Source organism: Seriola aureovittata, chromosome 7 (assembly GCF_021018895.1).
Source record: "Seriola aureovittata isolate HTS-2021-v1 ecotype China chromosome 7, ASM2101889v1, whole genome shotgun sequence".
Lineage (NCBI taxonomy): Eukaryota > Metazoa > Chordata > Actinopteri > Carangiformes > Carangidae > Seriola > Seriola aureovittata.
Genome location: NC_079370.1, coordinates 24774006 through 24801479, shown reverse-complemented (window position 1 = coordinate 24801479; position 27474 = coordinate 24774006). Strand labels below are relative to the sequence as shown.

Here is a 27474-nt window from a genome sequence, read left to right as displayed (position 1 = left end):
AGGCTGTTTTTTTTTTCAACTTCTTTTTCACTCTCTCTGAAGAACAAATCACGTCATAGCAGAGCTGAGACACAGAATGCAAACACACAACCAGACATTCGGGTCAGCTGTTCGGTCATAAAGCAGCATTGCAGCACTGGCTCCCAAATAAAAGGCTGCAGACAGTTACCATGCAGAGAATGTGGGGACAATGTGTATGCATGTGTGTGCGTGTGTGTGGACATGTGTGTGAGGGTATACACTTCTGAGTTGCCATGTGACAGTGCCATTGACAGAGCAGTGAGATAAGTCCTAAAAGCTGCTCGATCATCTATTCATAGCTCTCTGACTGTGGGACCTCCTGCTGCTGAAAGCTGCCTGATCTCAGCCCAGCCTCACTTCAACATCATTAACATCAACCAAAAAATACAGAAATGAAGTCAAACTGTGACGGACCGTGGCTAATGCTGCGATAAACATCCTAATAATGCATTGATTTAAAGAGCAACAAATCTGCCTATGGAAATCATGTTTCATTTACTTTGCATCTCAATCATGATTTAAGTGGAAACTGTGGACAACTGGCTACAACGCACAATGACTGAATGTAACGGATGATGAGAGAATAACAATCTCGCTCTGTGCATAAGTAGGGTCATAGAAGATGTGTATGTGTGAGAATCTCTGAAAGCACAGCTCAGTGACTTGAAATGACTGAAATCACACACAAGGCTTGCACACATTGCCCACGCGCCTGGCTTGCCTCACCACTGCCAGGGAACCCAAAAGCCCCTACAAAACAAATTCATTAACCCAGACAATAAAACACAGCTGTGAGGGGCAATGGGAACTGTTTGAAATCTGCATAGAATCTGTTCAAGGCACACAGCATGTTCTCAAAATGTCTAGGAAAGAAAGAAAAAAAGTTTAGAAAAGACAGGAAAAAAAATTGGAAATAAGAGAGAGTGAGCAAGGAGCAGTGTTTGATTTAAACTTTAGCTGAGGACAGTGCTGACTGTGAGAGCGGAGATACTTTATAGAAGCACAACAACAAAAACAATTCCTCTGCACCAGATGCTTAAGATCGAGGACCTGTTTTTGATTGAATCCTTTGAACAGGTTGTATAAAGGAAGTACAAACAAAACTGTCAAATACTATAAATATCATTACTGAAGTTGAGTTTGAATAAAATAAAATAAAAAAACTAAGCAAAAACAAAGCAGGGGGTGAACATCTGTTTCATTATTTGGTCGATTTTAACCATATCAAAAGCCATTACCTGTTAAAAACTTATACTCAAAACAAGTGCAGCTCACTTACCACTGATAATATCTCATGGTGGTGTTTCTAATGTGTTTGCAGGGGGTACACAGGCTGCTGGGAGGGCAGACTGAGAGTGATGAGAAGCTGCCCTCAGGAGCTGGGGTCTGAGCATGTAACCACACGATGCTGTAGTGAAATGCACCACTAGAGGGCTCTGCAGCTTGAAGAATGAGCTTCTGTAGACCGGAACACACCAGACCCAACCATGTCTTACTCATACTGACCTCCCTGCTGCCGGGTCCGGGCCAAGCAGCCGGACAGATGCCGTCGCCAAAAGACTTACGACACTGAGATAGATGGAGGTACAAATAGTTTCATAGAGAGTGTCCAAAAACCCAAAGCCAAACCACATTTATTCAGAGTAACCTCTGTGCTGTGCAGCTGCACAGAGGTGAAGACACACACCAACTGACCTCAGTGTTAATGATACTGTTATGCTCTATAATGGCACGACTATAAAACCGAATGAGTACAGAACATGGTATAATGCACCTGATATTAATATGGCATAATAAAAGTAAAAAGTGAAACAAGAGAGTTCCCAACAACTGTGCCCAAAAAGCTAATATTAAAAGAAAGAAGAGGTATTTTCCCATGCATATATTCCTCATTTCTCAACAGAGGATGGATGATCACTGTATTGCATCACTCCAGACATGTGGTCATTTCAATTTCACTTAATCTAGCTGGAGGCAGCATTAACATGGTGGTTAGATGCAAATGTCTTAACCAAAATTGACCGTTCCTCCCTGGACAAACTGGGAAACATAGCTGGGGAAAAGAACTTAACACTTAGCAGCTACTGTCACTGTGCCCTTGAGCAATACCTTTAATCCCCGGCTCCCCCGGCTGGAACTGCGTATTTGTGAAGCTAACTGTTGCTGGAAAAGTAGGAAAAAATGCTCCATTTACATTGCCTTGAGAAACATCTTAAATCAATCCAATGAAATGACCTTTCTTAAATGGAGTAAGACTTTTTTTTTAAACTGTTGCCAGTGGACCTCCCAGAATAGCTGATGAAGTTTCTCATCCTGCCTTAAACCTGGATGAACCCTCTGCAGCCGTTAGCTGCCCCTCAACAGAATCAAGCCATGAATCATTACAAGTCGGGGTGAGGGCTCAGAGATCACCCAAATCAAGACCAGATGCACAACAGGCACCTCCTTAAGACTGACGGTATAAATAACAATATCAATGAAAAATTTACAAGAAGTCAGCTAACTTCACACCGTGTCTTTCTCTTATTTGTTACTAGTGTTGCATTAAGAAATCTGACAGATTGACTGTGAAATGTGCATTTTAACACTCGAATTTGTGGTGTTGGTTTGCCCTCAGGAGACAATCTGCTCTGTACGTGTACTGTATTATCTGTGGTAGTCACTGAAGCATTGTCAAGCACACATGTAGCGGTAACAGAAATAAAGAATGATTATTGTAACTGAATCCCTTTAATGTATGTGTTTTTTTCTTCCTGAGAAGCAAACCAAATCACTTTTAAAAATCCTTTACAGCAGGGGTCAGCAATTAGGTTTAACCATGAACCAGTTATTTTCAGTATTGTAAAATAAGTTAAATGGTCAACAGAGTTTCATAAGCACAATGGAATTGCAGGCCTATATGTTGTATTGTTTTGTTTGCTAGAGTATTTTATTTTTGAGTATTTGATTTCATTTGTTTAAGGATTTTATCTGACTGCAGATGTTATTTTCCGATTAGAAAGTGAGAGCTACAGTAGCCTATTTAATACTCCTTTGGCATAAAAAAGGACTAAAAAACCCCTTTATTGATGGTTGAATGAAAGTGCTGTTGTTAATGTTGTTGCCTTAGAAAACAAATGTATTAACAGGCTGTTAGACTGCCACCTCCAAACTATGAAAGGGGAAACTTCAGCTTTCGTTGTGGGGGCCAAATGTTTTTGTCAAAGGGCCGGATTTGGCCAACGTGACGCTATTTGCCTACCACTGCTTTACGGGATCTGAGTCATCTGATGCCGTCACTGCACGTTAGTACACACAATCTCCCGTAAAGAATCCCAAGCAGAGAGAGATAACACTAAAATCACTCTGTCAACTCTCTTAATTTCATACCATTCCCCCTCCTCTTCACTCCCCTGTCCTCTTCACTCCTATGACTCCCATCCTCACCGCAGCTGGTAAATATTTTTATATTGTGTTCCATTAGAAAGCTTTATTAAGCGGTCAGACGGGGCAAATGGCGCCTGGGAGCTCCCTGTCCTGTAAACAATAGGAAGGGCCCTGAAAGCTGCAGCTGAGCACAGAGCAGTAAACTAAGGCCACATTAGAGAACTGCCTTGCTCTGAGTGAGTAAATATTTAAATGTGTTAGATTCACCCAAAATAGTGAGGGACGATAGTTAGGGGCGCTGTATAAGGAAAACGGTCATGGTGGATGATTGATTTTTGAGCAAAACTGGCATAGCCCTGAGGAATGATTAGTAAAGATTGTGGCACTGTGCAAATTACAAACCATTAATCATATCAGCAAGAGAGAGTTTGTCTTAGGGCCAAGGTGTGATGCTGAGTGTGTGAATATAACTTGCTTACTTTGGTGCACAACACAGTTCATACATACATACATACATCATATAAATACAGTTTTTTGTACATCCTCATGTATGCAGCTTTGGAAAGTGATTGTGATCATGAATGTGCACATATGAGTTTGTACTCATATTTGTTGGTTGCGGTATTTACCTCAGCACTTTTCTCAGGAGTTTCTATCCCCACCACGTTGTCTCTGAGAAGCTGCTGTAAGAGTTGCACCTGGGCAACGCTGAGGTAGAAATCCAGACTGCTGGTCACATTCACCTCCAAAGAGTGGCCACACACCACCACCTCCTAGAGAGATGAAGGAGATAGTACAGAAATGAAAAGAGGAAGGTGGGTGGAGGAAGCAACAAAACCATTCAATAACACATCAGGACTGTTTGTGACCTCGTGCACGGCCTCTCTCTTTTTTAACTTTTATACTCTTAGACTATTTACTTTCTATCTCCCCTCTATCTTGTTCTGTTTAGCTCAGTTGTTCCCTCCTTCCCCTCTTCCCGCTCTCTTCCCTCTGCCCCTCCACCACCCCGCCTGGAGGCTACATCTAACAGGATATCACTCACTAACACTCTGGGTTGAACCACACACATGAGTCAGATCTACAGTAACTACACACAATGGTATTGGCGACTGCTGTGTAAACATAATCTACTCAGACCCACTGTTTAAAAACATAGAAGGACTGCTAATATTTTATTCAAAAACTGTGGTAACATTAATATGGCAATTTGTTTTTCTTGATTTTTCTCATTTAGATTAATATACATAAACATATTAAGTGTATCATCATTAGTATTATTGTTATTAGCTGAAGTACTAGCACTAATTTTAACACATTAGGTCATGACATCATGAGATAACAATGAAAAAAAAAATAGATTGTAAAAGTAGAGCAAAGATTGTATAACATAATAAATGCAATAATAATTTAATAAAGAGATCTGTTACATTCACATGCTAAGCATTCATAAATATGTTGAAAGCAGTTAGAGGTTAGCTGAAAATGAGTTTCAATTGTGTTATAGGGTCATGTTTTGTCATGTTACTGGCTCTCAGTCTGTATATCTCAAGGAGATATAGAAATCACATTGTGTGGTGTGTGTGTGTGTGTATGTGTGTGTACGTGTGTGTGTACACTTGTATGGTTATCTTTGTGAGGACCGGTTTGAGTCTTAGACCTTGGGAGTGAGACCATTTTTGGACATTTTGGCCGGTCCTCACTTTCTGACACATTGAGGCTGTTTGAGAGTCTTGGTTTCACGGTTAAAGGCAGAATGAGGTTCAGTTTAGGGTAAGCGTAAAGGTTGGGATTAGGCACTTAGCTGAGATGGTTAAGGAGCGTGTCCTCACAAAGATAGAAGTATAAACGTACAAGAACATATGTTTGTGTGTCTGTGTGTGTGTGTGTGTGTCTCTCAGTGCAAACTATGGATTAGCTGTTATGCATTGTCAAGGGGCACGTTAGCGTGGTCGGACGAAGCATCAAAGAGGCAGGAAGTCTCAGAGAGCTGTGCCAGAAAACATCAGCTGTATAAGCAGAAAGGTTTGAACTCTGTGGGTCAAAAGCCTCCATTACATGGCAGACTGGCTGAGGGATTCCTAATGAGTAAGTTACTGTATGTTAAGAGGCAGAACATAAATACTTCTGACATCTAACATAATCAATGTCTATTTTCATATGAACAACGGATTGTGAGAGTAATGGTTACAATGGTGAATGTAACAGGTCATGGTCAAAGGGCACAGGATGTCAGTGTAAGTAGTGAACAAACTTCTACAAAGCAGATGAGGGAAAATATGCAACCCCCTCTGTCTCCTCTGGACCTGTTGTCATTAATGTTGCCTTGGTTACGAATGAATTCTCTTGTGGAAAGTTTGGAAACTTTTAAGAGAAAGATGTAATGCTGGATTCATAAAAAGCTGTGTTGATACTGACCTCTGCCTGTCCGCTGTCAGGAGAGAGATTCTTGCTGAAGATGATGGCTGGGGCTGCGGTCACTCGAACAGAAAAGTCCGTCAGGATTGGTGTCAGGATGGCCCGCCGCTCCTGGTGCCTCCTGATACTGTGCAGAGATACATACAGGATTAAACTGTTAACACATACTTCATCAAGCAGGTTCCATAACTAATATGTTGCTGTTAATTTTCTATTAAAATCTAAGAAAAACTATGGGACGAATTTCATTGGTTGCAGAAACATCTGGAGAAAATCATATAAGAACATATGAAAGTTCTCCAGTTGGAGATTTCAAGCAGATCAATGATTAGTTTACCTTACAGCAACCTAATGGATATTTTCTGTGTAATTATTATTATGTTATCCAAGCTACAATAAACGGACCATTTATTTATTTTTACCACTGTTTATTTACTAATAACTTGTTATAGTTGTAAAAATCTTTTAAGACTGTCCTAAGAATGACAAGTCAACACAATACAGTCAAAACCACAAAATGTTCACAACTGAGCTATTGTTATGCCCTTCGTTGACAGACAGACACACATTTCAAACTTGTTCTGGCTTTTCAAATTCAAACAAGTAGGATGACAAGTGCAACTCAAAATAGACTTCAAAATTGGTTTTCTCCTGCAGGTCCGAACTGTGAAATATTTCTGTTTTTTTTAATTTTATTTTATTTCTACTCTAACAGATTTTAGCTGGGCACTTGAATATAGTTTTAGAGACAGAGTGAGACGTTATTTGACAAGTTTCAATTGGGAACACCCCTAAATTGTATACACAAGATCAAACTGAGACCTTCTCACATCAACTCTCTCCATTTCACTAATGTTCATTCCCACAATCAAGTCATATTTGTGGGAACATTTGTTAGCAGTAAAACAAATATACAAGTGGGCTTTATAAGGTGGTGTTAATTGCCACATCTGCTGCTATTAAAACAATCAAGGGGTACGGCTTCCAATATTTATAGTTGGCCAGGATTATAAAAAGCCCTGTTTCTAGGTGGCCTAGAGTACAGTACTTAACCAGAACCAATATCATATTCACTTCTGCTACACAAATGTGCATTACCAGTGCCCTTAAGGGATTATTTCTGACACATTTCTTTACATAGAGAGTTTCAGGGAGGCCTAATTCGGAGGTCAAATGATCTGTGAGGCCAATTGGTGTTGGGTAATCTCCCCTCAGACAGGGATTGAAACAACGAGTGTCTCGTTGCAGCGGACAGGTGCTATCATTCACCAGCAAGGCTAGGAGGTGTGAGTCTCGGTTTACCAGCAATATGGGGGCCTCTGACTGGGCTGCAGCCAGTGTGCGCCTGTGTGTGTGTGTGCACCTTTGAATGGGTGTGGTGCAAACAACAAAAGATGGAAAGAATGATTTTCTGTGTGAACAGTGAGTGGAGATATCAGTGGCATGGACAAAAAGAGAGAGGCCTGCACAGGGTGGCTGACAAGAGGGGATACAGAGAGTTCACAGCTCCCTGACACAAGGTCTTTCCTAGCCGGCAACTACACACTGTGACGAGGACAGATCCTGTCAGTGGATCCATGGTGCTGGAATTTCCTCGCAAAACCTCAGGAAGCCAACTGAGGCCACTACAGATCCGCAACTACTGGAACTGAACCCAAAAAACTGCAGCGTGAACATGCCACGAATCCAAAGTCGGACAGGGGGGTGGGGGGTATCAATGTAAGGAATGAGGAAAAGGTGTGAACTTTGGAAGTGGTGCGTGTCAAAACTAATTACAACCAAGGTGGTGTATTTCTGCTGGTGATTGCAGCGGACAAGTAAAGCTGTGAACTTGACTCTCCTTTCCTCGGTGTGTTGGAACATTCTAAATCACATGTTCAGTTATGACTAGTTTGGGTGGTGACTGAGGCTGGGGTATACAGTGCAGCACACAGTAGTACAGCAAAGCCCATTTTCCAACAGAGCCTCCAGTGCTGTTCCTGCCACGGCAAGGAGAGAGGGGAATGAGGAGGCAACCACAGCCACCTTCAATGATTTGTTTGGAAGCTAAGAGTGAGGGTTAGAGTGAAATTCACAAACTTCAACAACAACAGCAACTTTGACCTTCGCAGCGTGACCACACAGAGACACAACTGCTTACTGTGTGAATCTTAATGATTTGGATGTGAAAATGAGAAGAGATGAGAGTAAATAGTAAAACAGAGATGTTGGAGTGAAATGAGAATTCCGTGTTTGGACATTTTTCAACAGACAAATTTAGATGCTGTCCGCAGCCAAAACCTTCAGATTATTGGATGATTAATTACTACAATGTTCTTCACTGGCAAAAAGTCACTGTGAAAGTGACCTTTACAATATAATATACTGTGTGTAAATCCTTTGAGTACAAAAGTAACTGTTAAGCTTCATGTTAGGTCATCTTATAATCAAGTTCTGAATAGAAATCCAGACATACTATAGCTATTGTATATCCAAAGAAAGTTGAGTCTTCTCAAAAGGCATTCAGCATCTTCTGGAGTCCAGAGTGTGAGCCCAGAATCTCACCTCATTGCCCTTTCACAGAATCTGGCCTTGGCATCAGGCCCAGGCAGCCGTGTTTTCATCGACAGAGATATATTAAGAGTAAGAAAGAAAAAATGTAAGTGGTTTAAGCCCTAGTAGTCTTTTGCTCACATGAGCTCATCAGACTCAGTAGTAAGAGCGTAAGACTCTAACATTGGTCCAAATCAGCTACTTAAAAGGGCTGTTTAACAACAGACCCTGGCTGCGACGGTCGGAGAGAAACAAGTGAGGACTTTGGGAAAAATGGAAGCAGTGGGAGAAAAAAGAAATCAGGGTGGTCTAATGGTTGGAGATACTACTCCTTTGTCTTTTTGAAATGTCAAACACCAAAGGTCCATTCGCTTGTTCATTCTGAGTCATTTTGATTGAAAGCATAATATGAGATAGGAATACTACGATTTAAGAATTTCTTATTACTGCAGGGTTTCTCCTGCATACATAATTACTGGGCGGCCGCCTCCATGGGATTTTGTGTGGCCCCGAGCTTTTGACAAAACTCTGACAGATGTCTTCATGGAAAAACAGTGTTTTCTAACAAGCTCTGCACTTGGTGGATTTCTGTCATTTGCAACTACAATTGTATGAGGAAAAGAAAGAGCTGTTATTTTCTCTTAAGGAATTTCCTCCAAAGAGCATCTGTTTATCCCCTGCAGCAGGAATGTGTCAGGCACGACCTGATATTTCGTGGCCGTACAGACAGGTGAATATTGTTTCTTTTGCATTCAAGCACATCCAATTTCTGCCATTAAATTCTTCCCAATGTTTTACTTTTTAACAACACATTTTCTTGACCAAGAAGAGGTTACCAAACTGATATTTTTGGGTGTTTTTTGGGTATTTTTTGCCTTTATTAAAAACCATACAGTGGCTAGACCCCAAACAGGAAGAAGAAACTGTAAGAATGTCTCCCTTAAATAAATCTTGAGTGGTTGTCACAATAAAGGATCTTTTTGCAGTCTGAGAGCTGAGGGCTCAGCTTTAGTACCACCAGCAACAGCAGCAGTCTGTGTTTTCCTGGCAGGGCTCCAAACACTATCATAGTCCCTCTCTCTCTCTCTGCACACATGTGTGTGTGTTTGTGTGGGTGTGGGTGTATTGAGAAAATTGTGTTCATGATGAATATGAATGAGGGTTTGAATGCTGGTGCTTGAGTTTGTCCCTGTGTGTGTGTGTGAAAGGTGTGAGTAACTAAGCCAGCCTCTCTCCAAGCCCTGATGACCTGAGAGCTCTCAGTCTCAATCAGACCCATGTTGACTTTGTACTGCATTCTTCCACAAGGCTTATTTTTAGTTGACAGGGAACAAATCTGGACTCTTTGCCTGTGATTCTGTGAGTTTTGGGCCTGTTCCCTCTCAAAACATGAGTGGAAAAAAAGGATGTGGGGCCAAACAGGCTGTTACACTCATGCTTGTTTTAGCTCCCGAGTCTATAAAAAAATGACAGGGTTTGTAATTATGACTGCGCATGGAGGCTCCATGATAACTGCATGCTGCTCCCACATTAAGACTGATGAGATAAATTATGGGACATTCACAGCAGATCACACACACAGCACCTGACAAGTGGTGTAATGATTTAATCTAGCAGCAGTGAGATTCAAGTTTATAAAACTCCACTGTTGTCCAGTGCCAATTAAAAAAATAATACAACAGCCACACACTTGCTTTATTCATAGTCGTTAGTCATTAGGTTACATTGACTGGGAACCATAAATGTCTGTGCTTGTGTGTTTTGCATATTGCTGTACAAAATTTTGTGCCAATCTGTTTTGCTGATGTTGAGATATTCTCCAGTATAGGAAAAATATCTGACCTGCTGGTGGCGTTGGAGCAGAAGATCACCAAAGTATTCATCTGCTGGGAACCATTACTGTCTGTAAAATGTCAAAGCAATCCATCCAATATATGCTGAGATATTTCATTCTGGATTGAAGTGGTGGATCAACTGACCAACATGATCTGATCATGAAAGTCGAATGGCTAACAGATTAGCAAACAAGTGACTGCTTAAAGCATAAGGCAGATACAGAGCAACATGGGCATCCCAGTGGCGTTCTCTCTTCCCACAACATGAATATTAATAAAATAATCAAGCAATATTTTGTTCTGCCTTGTTTTGCTCACAACCATTTAGTTAACATGCAGTTGACCCGTGTAGCTGCTTGGGATGGGATTGGTTATCGATGATTCTAACAGACTTTACACATAACAGCATTATTTGCAAAACGTCTGAAAAACTCTTTACAAGTGATGACCTAAGGGGTTAAGAAGCTGCTGAGACACTATAGAAGAGTGAAAACATCTTAGAAAAGAGACTAGCATTGGTATTACAACATGAACGAATGTATCATCCCCTCAGAATAAACATACAAATACTGAAGTGACTCCTGACCTGCTGGCCATGTTCCACTCCAGGGCTGGGTTCTGAGAGTTCCTCTCACTCTCTGCTGATACGCCTCCTTTGATCCCTTCCTTCTCTGGCTTGAGTTGCTCCCACTGAGCTGTTCCAATGGTGATGGACTGAAGGTCGACCTGGTACTGACGGTCCTCCACCTCTGAACCTGGGTCACGCAGGATGCCAAGGTTCAGTGCACGTCTGGAGGGAAGAGAGGGAAAAAGCTATTTGGTAGAGTCACTTTATAAATCATGCAGTGTGCTTATAATTCTAGAGAGAGTCCGGGTCAGGCTGAGACTTAGATCTTTGAGAAAGTGTATCATGTTGACAACATATTTGAGGGGGTAGTGCAGCCACATTCAACAAGCAGGTGTCTAAGTCCAAGTAACCTAAACGTATAAAACATGAATTGGTTTTATTTAGTGTTGCAGGGGTCACATTGGATCAGGCTGTACTTTATACAGTCAATTACAATGAAGCACATGACCCCGGGAATAGACCAGGTAGTCTGTTATACTGAGCCAGTAAAGAGGTTCTGGCAGTAGGCCCTAACCACTACTGACTTCTTTCTTCCCTTTGCCTGCTCAGTGGTTTAGTAGCACAAGTTTCTTACAACATGATTTATGACTGAATCAAAGTCTGTGGTACTTGTACAACCAGACCTCAGATAAATAACCCCACAGGCCTCAGGTGAAATAATTTGCCTTTTATAAAGTTCTGATTCATGCCAGCTTATCATTAGCAGTAAACATTGCCTAACCCCCTGGCTTGATGCCACAGTGGTCTGGAGAGTGGGGATCTTACTGCCTCTTTTTTTCTATTTCTGTCTACAGAAACACAGGACTTCTACAGTATACACAAACTGTAATATGGTAGAAGAGATGTAGAGATATGTCAGGAGTGGGCAGCACGGTCTCTGAACTGCTACAGTCAAGTGAGTAAAACTGTCCCATCAGCGCCAAGAAAAAATGATGTCATCTATTTTGCCTTTGAGAGACAAGATCCTGACGAATTCACGAGGCAACAGGAATAATCAAAATTCAACATCTGCATATGACATCAGGGCTTTTGGTTCGTTATGATATGTTTATTTGTGCTGGTGAATTCAAATGAGAGCTTAAATGGTATAAATAAGGGCTTAAAATGGCTACAGATGTAGTGGCTGCATGAGTAGTTTTATTTGTTTCGGCAACGTCAATGGCAATTTTCATATAGCATTTCCCCTCCTTAGCCACACTGCAAAGGCCTCTACCAGAGCGTGATGTTATGACAATAAGCACCAAGTACAAAAACAATGGCAATGGGAGATCAGAGGTGCATAACTGGATTTAGCTGGATTTGTTGACATACAAACAAGTGAAACAGATCCTTAATCAACATTTGGAACCACATTTATCAACAGAGTATAATATAAATCAAACCAAGAGCCCTGTAAGATTTGGGTGGGATGTGTCAGTCTAGATTCATTAGGGCTTTTGTAACAGTACCTCCATCACCCTCCCCAACCCCAAACTGTATTTTTCACATTAAACAAACCACAGTTACCTCATATGCTTTCCAAATTATCTCTTAACTTCAGCTTATTTAGGAGACTCTCTTACTCATAATCAACATAACATGGGAGTCTGCAGCCAAAACTCTGCATTGCTGAGCTGCAGGGTCATCTCCAATGACATAAATAAATATGATAAACATTTGTCTTGGTCATGCAGCCAGTGGAAACCAGTGTGATTTAATATCAAAAGACATATTTCAGCCAATCACAGGAAACGAGAGCTTCATTTCTGACAAATGAGGAAGGGAGGAATTTTGGAAGTTCCCCTTGGGGTGCAATAATAATTGAAGCCAGATTTTCTTGTTGTACATGTGGGGGGAAAACAGTGGTGGTTTGACGTATCTGATCGGTCATGTAAAGACCACACTGCTTGGCCGAGAGGACTCAGGGAACGCCTCGGGAAAGCATGGCACTCACTCTGCCCGACATATGCACGGATGAACTGAAAACATACGGAGCAAGGCAGGTGGAACACACCCTTCTGCTGGGTCTCTGGGTCTGCCATTATCAGACATCTGCCTGCCAGTACCATGTGGTGACATGGTACATGACATGCTTTCGCAGCTGAGGAACGCTAGGCGGTGGTGTTGGTGGAAGGGGAGGGGGCTTGGATGGGGGTTCGGAGGGGGAGAGAAATTTTCCTCAAACACAAGTACTTAGTTTTGCCCTTGTTCCCGAGCCAACCTTATTTTAATTGCAGGAAAAGACCACAGAAACATTATTTTTTACGACGAAATTCTGCTATTTATAAAAATGGATCAAAAGCTCTGCAGTAAGAACGCTCTGTTTCATGGCATTCATGGCTATTATTTTAAAAAACATTTCTCCCTCTTCTGACACAATTTAAATCCAATTTGACTCTGAAAAGCCACTGGGCCGATTTCGCATCAGAGCTGAAATATGAGGGCTCCCATCCAACATTATTATGGCTCAAAGTCAAAGCCTCCATCTAATTCAAGCCCTCCAGTGGGAAACAGCAGACAAAATAGTGAAGACATGGCAGTGCTATGTATCTAGAATGCAGGACTTGGAAAGAGCGATTTACTGGTACTTCATCACTGAGAAAAAAATAATGATGTTCCAAATTCCTCTGGAAGATATGCAGACAAATTTACAAATGGGCAATTAATTGCAAGTTATGTTCTTCTGTTTAGCATTCTTTGGGCCTATGCGTGTGCTGGGCAGAGCATCAGTCATGATTTGTGCTATTAGGTAGACGTGTGGGAAGACTGCGTGTTTAACGTGCTGCAGATTCGGGATTGTTTGCTGAAGTGGTAACAGGATTCGAGGAAGAACCTTCTGGGCACATGCATAACACATCAGTTAACACACACATTAGCTAATGTAGTACATGTATACACTGATAAACAACAAATAAGCTCATGCAGACACACTGTTCCTCCATGCCATGGTGGTATTAGGTGTAACCAGAGAGGGATTTACTTTGATGCTGCACATAACTTTGAAATAACATCCAGATTTGGAGTATAGAACTTGCACGATAAGAGAGAAGGAACTGCAAAAAACTACAGTGAAATATAATGTTAGAGTGTTACACGGATACAAAATCATACTGAACAGAGCCAGTGGGTAAATAAGTAAAGACATTTGTTGAAAAAGAGCGAAAGTGGAATCTTGGGAGAGCCTGATTACCATGCTGAGGTTTTGAAGGCCAACAGTGGTTCAAGGTTGTAAAATAAACCACAAGGGGATCTGGTTGAGGTTCATGGCTTGATGGTAGGAGTGTGGGAGCTGTGGGCTGTGTTAAAGCCTCTAGCGAGGGGATCCTGTGGGGCAGGGTGTATCATGGCTCTTGGCTTTCAATGGCCTCCCACCTCCCTCTCTCAACCACCATACACACCCTCCCCATCCAGGCCAGTGGGGCAGGAAGCACCGGGGTAATACCAAGCGCCGCTGGCTTCTGGATCTCGTCACTCTGAAACCCGCAACCTGAACCCGCAACCCCAGACCTGTTTTTCACTTCATTTCCTCAACAATCACATACAATATATGTCTGGTTACACGTTCAACAGAGGCAGGGGTGTATGTAAATGTGTGTGTGTGTGTGTGTGTGTGTGTGTGTGTGTGTGTGTGCATGTGCATGTATATGTGTGTGTAAGAGAGATGAGGCCCTCTGCTTAAGCTCTCCTGGTTGAACATATACTGAGTAGAAATTTCATTGAGATCTCAGACTTAATTCAGCCGAGTCAAGCTAAATTAGGTTTCTACACAGATGTGCTATATTTCATGAGTGTTCCAAGTTCTTTGTTTTGAGCAGGCCCCAGCTAATGTATATCTGAACTGAAAGAACACACGCTACGTGAAACACTAACGGTGCACGTCTTGCTGTGTCATTTCATTTCTTTTAAACTACTTTTTCAAACACTAAAGTAACATCCAAGAGGCAGAGGGTTTTTGTGAAAACAGCATAAATAGTTTCTGTCATCTATAAATTCTAAAAAAGAAAGTGTTCAATTGAGGTTTTGATTTCTTTCTGTGTGGCTCCAAATGTTATTAACCAAACACCATTAGCACCCAGCAACTCCTCCGTGGTATTCTGTTGAGGAGAGGCCAAAGCTGCACAGTGGCTTCTCAATCAGTTTACCACGACTCCCAGTGGATTACAGCGGAGTCCCACTGGGCCTGTGTGTGTGCCGCGGGGGAATTCATAAGCATTATGATTCATGAAACTTGCAATTACTTTGTAAGTTAAGCACCCCTGTCTACGGTGGTCGGCTCTGAATTGCCAGAAATTCGGCAACTTCTGAGATGTGGATTTATGACCCTAGTCAAGTCCAATTGCTGTTAATTTGCATCTACCAATTACAGTAATTAAGGCTCTGAATTAGAATGCTGAGCAGCCCTTGGAGTGAGAAGGGAAAATGATGTTGTGGAACAAGGCGAGTCAGCAGAATAAGACCCAGTCACTCAAGGATTTTTATGCTGCTGCACCTAAAATGATTTTTGATGACTGGAGCTTTTTCAACAGAAGTCAAACACACTCACAAAAACAACAAAATATCCAAGACAACAAACTTGTAACAATGCTCTAAATGTGTCACTTGGCAATAACAAGGGACTTACTTGTGGGTGTTTAAGCCAACTACAACAATTCCTATCTATGGTTCTTTTTTCTTTCCTCACTGGGACAATACACAATAAACAGAAATTGCCACTTTCCTGCGTTGTGTCCCGGCTTTGATGTACTTACAAATTCCCATGACAAAAACTCAATCATCTATTCTTTTTAAGCCCAACAGCATTACTCATCTCCACTGCTGCTCCCAACAGAAGCCTGTTATTCATTAGGCTGATTGCACTTTAAGACACTCATACTCGACCAATTATATCGTATTTACATAAGATCTTAGGAGGAAACTATTACTTGTATATACAATACAAGTAGGGCTTCGCTCGAGCTCATACCACCCTCATGACAGAGGTACATGATAGTAAAAAGCTGAGAGAAAGTACCACAGAAGAAGCCCCTCTGTTTACAATGACATGGTGTACACCAAAAGTCAGTGTTTGTACGTTGAGTTCAACATATCTTAATTACAAGAGTCATTTATCTCCCATGCAGTTTACATGTCAGAAAAGTTATATTGTTATAAACATGGTCGGTGTTAGAGGCGTTGCTCTGTAGAGACTGGCTAACATGTGCTCGCCATGATGGCCTGTTAAAGATGTCAGTCTGGCCGGTGTAATTTACAGGCTCATCATGCTAATTCAGAATCTGATTCTTGCATCATTGTTGCAGAGAAGCCATATGTGAAGATTGTACAGATATTTCCTTTGGCTTCAACTGGTACATTTCATGGAATTCACACATGCCAGTGACTATACAAATTAAACTGCTAATCCTTCATCATACTCCATGATTCACTGTGCAGTACAAACATACAGTTTGCTATAACCACACGATGGATACTGACTCATTTATTAACACATTATATCAAAAAGTATTTTTACAGTCATATAATATCACATATCCTTGGCTGTACAGTCAGGCTGTTGATACAACTCACAACTTAAAATTCAGTCTGAAGTACTCTGCATCAAACTAATGGCACAGATGTCGTCTTCATCCCCACTGCTTCTGTTCTTCTTAGCCTTAAATATGCATACACACTCACACACACACACGCACACTTTGCCTGGTCTGTTTAGCTTTAACTGTGCTCTTCTCCTGCTTCTGCTTGCATGTTGCTCTAAGCATGGAACATTCTTGAGTAACAGGGACAGTAATTCTCTGGCTTTTTAAGGGCACTAGCTTCTCACTGGATTCCTTCATACAGTAGGTACATCTGTAATGGATCCGCTCAAAAAGGCTCCTTGGATCCTCATTTGTGAACAACTGAAGTTGTGGCTGCTGCTGAAAATCGCTGACAGGTTTGTGTGTGTGTGTGCGCATCCGTCTGTCTTAGATCTTCTTCGACAACATACGCACTTGAAGTTGCTGCTGAGAATTACTACGAGTCATCTGTATGTGTGCGTGTGTGAGCGTCACCGCAGGACAAAGCTACCATTTTTCCCATGAAACCGAATGGGCCAGTGCTTGTGAAATCACTTCCTCTGTTAGCACTAACAGATTTGAAATGCTTCCTCCCTGCTGTGAAAATGGACATAATGCTGCTTTTATAAAACATGTCAGGCAGCGTTTTAGCAGTAAGTCCCTGATGTAGAGGTGTGAAGGGAATGCCTCGCTGACTTCCTCAGACTTCAGATTGAAACCAGATTTGTGTCCCCACCAAGCAATTTCACAATGATGTAATCTCATCGCCATTTTAATTTGAGAGGCCTTATCTTTAATTAATCGCTAAACACATGCATGGAATAGATTATTCATAACTGGTTGCAGTAAGGAACATGGCACGGGAGGTCAAGGATCTGGCTTGCCCTCGTGCAGTCATTTTCATCAAGCCTAAGTAGAACAGACACATACCTCAATGCTACTTTTACACTAATTAAAGGAAAATAATCCTTTTGTTGGAGGAAGATTTCAAATCTAAACCCTGACCGTGGTATCTGGCAAGGCGCTCGGTGTGTTCACTGGTGACTGACACAGCCTGGAGTGAACCAAACTACTATTGAAACATAAGGGAGTCAGAATCACCCAGGACCAAAACCAGCTGATGCAGTCTCAAGTAGATTGATGATAACTGATGATACAGCAAGAGCAATACTTGTACAGCTGCCCCTCACATGTTGCATTAGACACATTATCCAGACTGTCAGAAAATATAGTCATGGTGCATATTCCTCTCATCATTCCCAGATCATATAACAGGCATAAAACGAACGTAACTACAAAAAAATCTGTGGTGCAACTCTAAATGCATTAAAACATAATGCTCACACGCACAGGCACATTCAACATACATCCACTCTATGATACGAGTCTGAAACCAAGATGGTTACAGTCTTCAGAGCATTCCTTGTGATTTACTTCTGCACATAAATTGTTCAATTCATGCTCTGGCAAGGAGGGTGTTTTATGGAGCTGTAAAATTAGGCTCACTTTATGGATCCAACAGCAAGAACCACTACTGTTTTTTCCACTTGATATTGATTAAGCGGTTCAGTGTTGCCAAGCTGGTTCACATTAGCGTACATACGGACGCGTTGTGTATATTTTTGAAGATGTTCATTTTTATCTGTGAAATGAGGGGCTTTGGCAGAGCACTTTGAAGTTGATTACACATTGTTTACAGCAATTATTGAATTCTGACAAATGTTTAAAACAACGAAATTATATATCAAGGCCTCAACCTTCTTTGGATAAAGAATGACAATTTTCCTAAACAAAGTCAGGCAAATGATGGCCATATTTGATTAGGTTAATGTATGCTACAGGTTTAGCAGACAGGCTGAACAAACATGTAATCAGATAGCTAAAACAGTAGGTCCTTCTTGTTGACGTTTGCCTTGACCTTAAACAACATTTTGTTCTAATTCAAATTTCCTTCCAGCAAACAAAAGGCAGAACGAAACAAAATACAATACAATGACTTGCTGCTGGAAGCTCCCACATAATGGAATTAAAAACTTATGTCTAAATCACAAGCTTTAAGGAGAGACAGGTTGGACTTTGCGAATATGAGAGCAGATTAGAAACCCCTGGTGCTGCCCAAGACTACAGGACTACAACCACTTTCTCATGAGATAGTGTCCAAATGCTTTTATGTCAGCAAGGAAAAACAGCATAAAATAATTACAATAATCTGGGGCACACATGCTTCCTACATCAGCTAATTCTTCCTCCTCTGTGAACGGCTGCGGAGCCAGTGTTTATAATTCTGAAGCGGATCTTGCATTCATCCACACCGCTGAGTGTGTTTATACAGAGTGACATTTCTGTATGAGAGATTTCCCCCTTTTTCCCCTCTATCTGAGGAAAGCACATGGGGGAGTGAACTCTCTGTGCTTATCTTATTCAACTAGTGATGTTGTTGATTTGGGGAGGGAGAGGGTGGGAAGAACAGAGAAAAGGTAAAGACATGGGATAGGAGAGGAACGTAAAGAAAATACTCTAACTACATTTAAAAGCAACAGGAAAGGAAATGTAAATGTAGCACAGACGTGAAGTGTTAAGAGGGAGGTTAATATTGCAGAGTGAGATTGATTCAATTTAGCTCAGAGTCCAGATCATGTAAACTGAAGGTAAATGAGTTAAGTAGAAACTTTTTCAAAGCAAACATTTTGACTTGTCGTAGTAGTAAAGTGCCACTGATAACATTAACGATCCTTTCTGTCCTTTCTGTTAGTATCCCAATAAACAATGACAGTGCGACAGTAAGTCATCATTCATTTCATTATTTACATCTGTGCTTTTACTACTGTGATGTGTCAAAAAGATTTGTCTGGGTTACTTCTCTCCAGAGGGGCCATGTATCTAAAGCAGATAAATGCTCACTGATATGTGAAAATGATGGGGCTGCCACCAAAGCACCTATGACAGAAATAACAATGTACAGCAGAGAAGCAAGTAAACCCTCTGATTCCACAAAACACATAAACACAAATCACTACCAAAGATCACTGTGGCTGTTACAACTCTGGTGTATCAAGCTGTGTCATCAATATAGTTTGCATGTCATCACACCAGTTCCACTGCTTTAATTGCAAGTCAAATGATACAATTTATGTCCTCCTCACTTCCTGTATGGAAATATACTGAGAAAGAACTGGAAAGAAGTTGACCGCAAAGATTAGCGACAGGCAGAAATGTCACATGAAAAGAGGCTAGGTGTAATTGGAATCCCCTATAACCATCTAACAGGTTGCTGAAATGGCTGCATATCAGAGAGCTTCATCAGGCGAGAACTGGAATAAAAGCTGCTTTCAATCAGCCTCATCTGGAGCCTGTCACACTTTACATGTGGAATGACATTGTTCTCTAGGAATCAGCCTGAGTCTGGCTGTTTGGCGTGTTTTCTGGCACTGCACCCTGTTCCAATAAGGAGGAAGAACCATGCAGAATGTGAGAACCACAAAATGGAGAGAGATGCTGAGGGAGATGAAAGTCATAGAAAGCGACAGAGAGGAAAGAGGAAACTGCTGTGAGACACAGAATGAGTGGAAAGATTGAATGGTAGTAATTAGGGAACAGCGCTCAAAGCATAAAGAAACCTCAATGAAAAATAATGATGGAGAAATTATTAAGACGAGAGTTTCTGGGGAAGATAACCTCCCTCAATAGTTTCCTGCTGCAGCACCTCACCACTGTTTCTTGCTCTCCATTCTTTCTTTTATTGTACCTTATCTATACATCATCTCTACATAATTCCCTCCACAATAACTTTCCCTCCACAATAACTTTCTACTCATCTTTTAGTCCCCCCCGGAATATCTTACTCTTTTTTTTCTCCCCTCTCTTCCATTGCCCATTGCCAGTCAGTGTTTTGGTACAGCGACTCCAGAACAGTGAGGAGGAAGTGGCCTCTGTGGGCCAGGCTCCTGACAAAACCACAACTCTAAACAGGCAGTGCTGTGAAAATATGGCATTCAAACAACACAATGCCAAAACTTCTGACCACCATCCAAACAGCTGCAGGCACTGAGAACCTTTAATGGGAAAAAACAAAGAGAAAGAAATGGATAGAAAAAAGGGACAAAATAATAAAAGGAAAACATGCACAACAGAGCTACAGCAGTGTCTGCATTGAGCTGGCAACGGGACTGGGCCTTGGTTTTATTAGAAGGAACTGAGAGATGAGAACACGACAGCCCCCTGTGCCTCTGTGGAATGGAAGTTTATACACCCTCAGGTCTTAAAAGCATATTGAACAAAAAAGCAGTTTGTGTAGCAACAGGCTGTAGTGGGGGATTGAGAAAATTAATGAAGGATGGTGTAAGAAGCAGGGAAGGAAGGAAGCAAAGAAGGAGGCAAGCAAGGAAGGAAAGAAGGAAGGAAGAAAGGAAGGAAGGAGAACAAGTAGTGCTTCTGTTGAGCAGAAAATCTGTATAGCAAACAGTCCAGGTGTAAAAAATTAGAGGAGATGGCACATCAAACGAGCCTGTGTTCAGCCTCTTTCCTGTGGCCCTGGTGGCAGGAAATGCTGTGCAGCATCCTGTGAGCTGACCAGAGAGAGACAGATGAGAGGGAGCAACAAGGAGACCAACTGAAGTGGGAGGTGAGGAACAGAAGAGGGCAGATGTAGAAAATGTTCAACAACATCCTGCAGAGAAGAGGGAGATTAGAGGACAGACAGGGGGAAGATTGAAAGCAACAGTAGAGGAGAGGGAATTTTGCAGAGCAAGGGAGTGAGGACAGGGCAGAGGAGAGGGGAGAGAGTGAGGAGAAGGAGCAAAGAGACGGTAACAAGGTAAGGAAAAGACAGGAAACAACATCCTGTGTGATGACTTGGCACGTGGGTGGAGGGGAAAAGGAGAAGTGCGTTGTGGGGACACATGATGACTGAATCATGTATAGACTGGGGAGTAATACAAAGCAGGCATTAAATGAGCAGTTGAACTGGGCCTGTTAGGGTTGGGTGGAGAGGAAGAAGAACTAATTAAGGGCAGAAGGAAAATGAATTCATGGTAAAAAGCACGAGTAGATCAAAGTATTTGTTAGGGTTTAAAGATACAGGGCAGAAAACACTCTGGTGTGTTTCAGCTTACTTCCATCTGTGTCTCTACATATACAAACTATACATTTTGTTGATTTTTGAAGTGAAAGACAAAGTAGTGAGTGTTAATGAACTGTTAGTTTTCATTCCATAAACTTCAAGAATAGAAATACATGAAACATGAATGAAGTAATTGTGGCAGCAAAAATCAAAACTGATACTGTTACTGAATATGTCTCACACAAAAACAACAGGCAGTGAGGGTTGCGCAGTGTGTGACATGGTGTGTGTGTGTGTGTGAGCGTGTGACATGTCAGGTTGTGATGTGTGCACGTTCTGTCTCCCTGTGCTCCCTATCCAACATGTGCCTGTCAGCTGGATCTCTCCCTCAGCCTTCAAGCCAGCCTTCCTCTCCTTAAAAGCACTCTTATGTGGCTTTAAAATGCTAATAATATCAGTCCATTACCAGGCTACACATAATGTGAGACCTGTGAGAGTGTGAGAAAAAAACTCTGTTCAAAGCTCTTCAAATGCCTTCTCGGTTGAAGAGAGGGTGGAAAAATATCAAGGAGAGAACAATGATTCTTTAAACACTGGCTCCTCGTCATCACTGAGGAATGGAGGCAAGTCTTGCCAACAGTTGGACATTTCATTTCAGCAAAAATATATGGTGCAAGACATATTTGCTCGAGTTAATAATTTTTGCACCGCTTACATGTGTGTAACTATAGCCGTGCATGCGTGCAATGATAAAGTGACAGGGTGGGGTGCTGATTGAAGGTCTGTTGTGTGTGTGTGTTTGTGTGTGTGGGGTAAGTTGTGGAGAGAAGAAAGGGGACCACCGCAGTAGAGTTGTCTACACGGTGGCTTCACATTTCCCTCTGTGGTTCTCTCAAACCTACAGCTGAAGTAACATGACTGACATTCACACAGACACACACGCATGTGCGCGCGCTCACACACACACACACGCACACACACACACACACACACACACACACACACACACACACACACACACACACACGCACACACACACACACACACACACACACACACACCACACACACACACACACACACACACACACACACACACACACACACACACACACACACACACACACACACACACACACACACACAGCCCTCTGTTGGAGAGCTTCAACCTCCCACTGCACTGACTTGCCAGCTTGCTAATCTTGACCCCACGGACATAAGCTGTTGTGAAGTTTAACAGAATACTCACTGTGTGGAAAGTCACTTTCTTTATGCCAACCTTGGGTAACTACACAACTATGCTGGATTTAGACACTCTACAAAATACAATACCTCTAGGTGTATTCATAATAACCCAGTAGTCTGTGTAAGTGTAATACATGGGAAAGCAAGAGATCTGCATTCTATATTTGGTTCATTCATGTCATACAGATATTGACAATAGCACAAACATCTTGATAAAAATGTTGGATCAACCTGAGTTTCTTACTCTAACTACATAGAAACTTATACAATTATTGATGCATTAAATCTCACTACATGGGTATTAGCAAAGATTGTTAAGAAGTCACTACCTCAACACCACATAAAACAAACATTTCTCTTAAGCACGATGGCATAAAAGTGGCAGAACAAGACCGAACATATGAATGTAGAGGGAATAATCAAACACATTTATTTGAGTTGATAATATATATCGAATAAGCTGTTCTGCACTGAGTGAGATGCATTAAACACAACTGGTAGAAACCAGGAGGAGGAAGATGGTTTTTAGCCACTTTAGTGCCAGCCTCTGATTCTTTCAAGTCTGGTTGAACCTCCTAGGGTTGTAATGTGCCTCTTATTACGCAAGCATTAGGCAATTACACCACTGTTTTCTCATTGGCTTCCCAGAGCCATATGAGCTTATGGCTTCACACATGGACACTTGAAAGCATCTGTACGTTCCTTCTTCCTTGAGGTTGACTGCCTTTCTCTTTCATACTTCTACTCCGCATACTGTTCTACTGTGTAGCCTACAGATAACTGCTGTTTGGCAGGAGATTACTGACCACAAATACACAGAAATACATGGACACATGCTTACAAAAATACACACAGGACATGTTTACAAAGAGTTGTTTATATACAGAAACTCAACCTATAAGTTTCTGTTTCTGCTGCAAAAATATTACAATACAGTAACACACTAACATTGTTATAATCTTGTATTGATGTGACTATTCTGTATCATTTGCCAAAGAACTAAACCCCTTACAAGTGTAAGAGTACTACACTAACTACACACAAAGAAAAAAGTTGCCAACAACTCCTGCTGCAAATTTATTGTGTCAGACTTTGCTGTGCGTATCGACACATGGCGTGAGTTCAGCTATTTCCATGGAAGCCCTATCGAAAGAACCTAGACAAAGTGGAGACATACTGACTATCAAGTAACTATTCCCACTATTCCCCTGACAGTCCACCTGGCCTGCGATACTGCTGTGTGACTGGCCAGTCTCTCCCAGTCAGTACAATGACCGCTTCAAACCAACTGCACAGGATGCCAGAACATCAACATGTCATGAGCAGGGAGAAAAGGAACTAAAACATAATAATGCACAAGGCTGAGGTCGAACTACACACAGGCACATACACAAAACATATGCACTTACAATTTCATGTACACGCACACACACAAACACTCACACTTTGACAGGGTAACACTGGTATGTGTGTGTATCGCATGCTGCTGTTGAGCACAGAGCTTCCTAGGTTGGTGGTATGGGTGTATTCTTAGAACCTTTATTTCCTGCTTCAGGATAAACCATTTTCACTCACACACACATGCAGGCACACTGACCGAGGCTGAAGTCCTGCAGCCAGGCGGTCAACCCCTGGATCAGGCCCTTTTATGAGTGCAGGACAGCTGAGGGGTGATCCCTCTCGCCTCTGTCAGCATATACTCCGACTTGACTGACAGCAGTTTGCCAAAACACAAGAACAGTTTCCGGGAAGTTCTCAAATAAGGTCCGTCACCTTGAGTACCACCAAACAAAGAATGCAAAACTGCCTCCAAAGGCAACGCACAGACAGATGTTACAGGGGAAAAAAAAGAAAAAAGAAAAAGAAACGGCAGTTGTTGGGAATTCATACCCTGACTGTTTAGGCTTTACACACTTATATCACATACAAATGAAAACGTCAGCCTATGGGTGATACAACATGAACGGTTGAGCTGTTAATTAAAGTCATCAGGATTTATCCTTTGAGGACAGTGATTAGGGACCGGACAGTTTTAACGACCTCACTGTGTCACCACAGGAAAGATTGAGGTATTCTCAAATGACTAGCATTCATCATCTTTAGATGATATATGTCCATATCAAGTTCCATAGATATCCATCCAAATGTTATTAAGATATTTCAGGCCGGACCAGTGAACCCAAAGATAAACGGACCGACAATGCTGTCCCAACAGCCAGTCCACTCTGAGCCAAAAAAGAGAGGAAAATAAGTTGTGGTTTACTTGTTTGATTCCCCTGTGGTGAGTCCTAATACCCGTTTCTTTCCCTCTTCTCCCCTTTCTCTGCACACTACATCGAAATCATACGCATAAAAATGGCCATAAAAATGTATAGCAGGGCCCAGGCTGGGGTTTTCTCTCTCCAAATCCCCCTAAACCTCTAACTGCAGGCCGAGGAATACAAGTGTTGTGGTGCAATCTTCTCACAGAGCAGAGGGCCTGAGAATAACATCACAGAGGCCACAGATATTTATGGAATGAACCACAGGCTGTACACAGAAGTCAGCAGACACCACAACATAGCACACAAGACGCTGTATACAGCTCCTTACTCATATACAGTACAAGAGACTGCCAGCTAAACACAAAGTGCTCTGGTCCAAAGCTCTGCAATGATGGATAAGTGGGATTAAAGCAGAGTGATGATAACGATACAATATGATACTGAGGTAAATACAGTGGCTTCAGAAAGTATTCAGACCCCTGCACTTAATGCACAATGTATTATGTTTAATTTTAAAGGAATGAAATCGCCATTTACACTCAATAACCAATCATGACAAACAAAAAACAACTGAAGACGTATTTACAAAAGTATTCAAACCTTTTGAACCCCTTAAGGTCAGGTGTGATTTCACCTGTTGATTGATTGAACAGAGTTTAGAAAAGGCAGAAAGCTGTGTATATTAGATCCCACAATGCATACTGAAAATCAAGCCATGACGTCCAAGGATCTCTCTGTAGACCTCTGTGATAAAACTGTTGTGAGGCACAATGTAGATCAGAGCCAGGGTATAAAACCATTTGTAAAGCATTGGAGCCTCAATAATTGTGAAATGGATTCAGTTTGTAACCAACAGGACTCCTCCTTCCTAAAGTTGGTCGTCCGTTCACACTGAGTAACCAGGCAAGAAGGGCCTTGCTCAGGGGGGTGACCAAGAAGCCAACTGTCACTCTCAGCAACCATCTCAGCAGCACTCTATCAGTCAGGCCTTTATGGTAGAATGGTTAAATGGAAGTACAAGGAATATTGAGTCTGCCAAACTGCATTTAAAGGACTCAAAGCATGAGGAAGAAGATTCTGTGGTGTGATGAACTAAAAATCAAAACTCCAAATACTATTTCTGGCAAATCATGCTGTTGTGGACTGACTGTACTTGAGTGGCCAAGCCAAAGCCCCGACTTGAACCTCAAAGAACATCTGTGGAGAGACCTGAAGATTTCAATTCAGAGACTTCCCATTCAATCTGATGGAGTGTGAGAGGAGCCACTGAGAAGAATGGGATAAACAGACCAAATCCAGGTGTGCAAAGCTTTTAGACACTTACCCAAGAAGACGCCAAGTTGTAATTGCTACCAAAGGGGCTTTTACAAAATACTAAAAAAGGTCTGAATACTTTTGTAAATGGTAGATTTCAATTTTTATTTTTAATAATATTGTAAACAATTCGAAAAACATGTTTTCATCTTCGATGATTTAAAACTGAACCTACAACACAATAAAGTCTGCAAAAAGTGAAGGGAATACCTTCTGTAGACACTATAGATGCAGCTATAAATCACTGGTTTGACTCAGTATTCATATGATTTTACTTGTAATAATCTGTTCAAAGGCCTCTAGCTGGACAGAAAGAAGGATGGTTGGTGGTCAGCATGGACAGCGTGGTGTACGCCCTCAAGAAGACTGATAGCCTCATAATAAGCAGCTGGTTTGACTGAACACAGCGGTCAGGTACTCTGGTTCACAGATCAATGATCACGTCCACTAACATTCATCTGGTTTCCTCTGTTCTGCTCTCGTAACTTTAGCTCCGCAAACACGAACCAACTCTTCCCCTCTTTCTTACAGCAGTAGGGGAAAATGGCGTTTTCTCCCTTTCCAGGAAATCGGCTTGCATGATATGTTTGCTGTGTCATCTGGGAGACAGAGAAATCTATCAATCACACTAGTTCCCACAGAAAATAAGACAAATATCACTTTACCTAACAAAAAAAATGTGAAGGGGGAAATAATCCACCTCAAACAGCAGTATTCAGTGGCTAAGTCTAAACTTCCTGTTCATATTACGCCACATCGTCTGAGGGCTGTTTCAACATGAGCCCTTATGAACCCATTCCCAGTCTCATCAGTCAGCCCTGCGCAGGCTATCCTGTCTGAATTAAAACATAAATTCTAGGGCAAACTTTAATAAAAAGGGGCGTATGATTTACTCTGGGCAGCGGCTGTCCCCATTTTAAAACAATTTGATGTTGCATTAATCCTGAGTGTCAAGGCAATGTGAAATATGTCCTCGGCATTTACCAGCACCAGGTGTTTCATTTGCTCGACTGACAAAAAACAATGTTTATTCTGGCTGACCCTCAAATCCTTGCTTATTTTATCTTCTTTCTCCCAAGAAGAGAGGGAGAACATGGGTGTACATCTAAAGAGAGTAGAAGAGAGGATTAAAGAAAGGGAGAGGAACAAGTGGAGCTAAATGATTTACAGTCGACCAAGAAAGGTCTAGTGCTAATCATCTCAACTGAATGTCTCTTTCCTCTGTCCCAAGGGCCCAAACAGAGCACAACAAGAATGAAGCA

General features: G+C 41.7%; 1 protein-coding gene across 3 annotated transcripts in view; it reads right to left on the bottom strand.

The window, feature by feature from the left end:
* LOC130172703 (intermembrane lipid transfer protein VPS13B-like) overlaps nucleotides 1–27474 on the bottom strand; it is a 322841-nt gene that overhangs the window by 100052 nt on the left and 195315 nt on the right. For all 3 annotated transcript variants that reach the window (XM_056381575.1, XM_056381576.1, XM_056381574.1), the window contains exons 32-34: nucleotides 10759–10962; nucleotides 5806–5932; nucleotides 4017–4160 (exon numbers count right to left, since the gene is read on the bottom strand). In XM_056381575.1, coding sequence (XP_056237550.1) covers nucleotides 4017–4160; nucleotides 5806–5932; nucleotides 10759–10962 — 475 coding nt within the window. The remainder of the gene's footprint in view (nucleotides 1–4016; nucleotides 4161–5805; nucleotides 5933–10758; nucleotides 10963–27474) is intronic.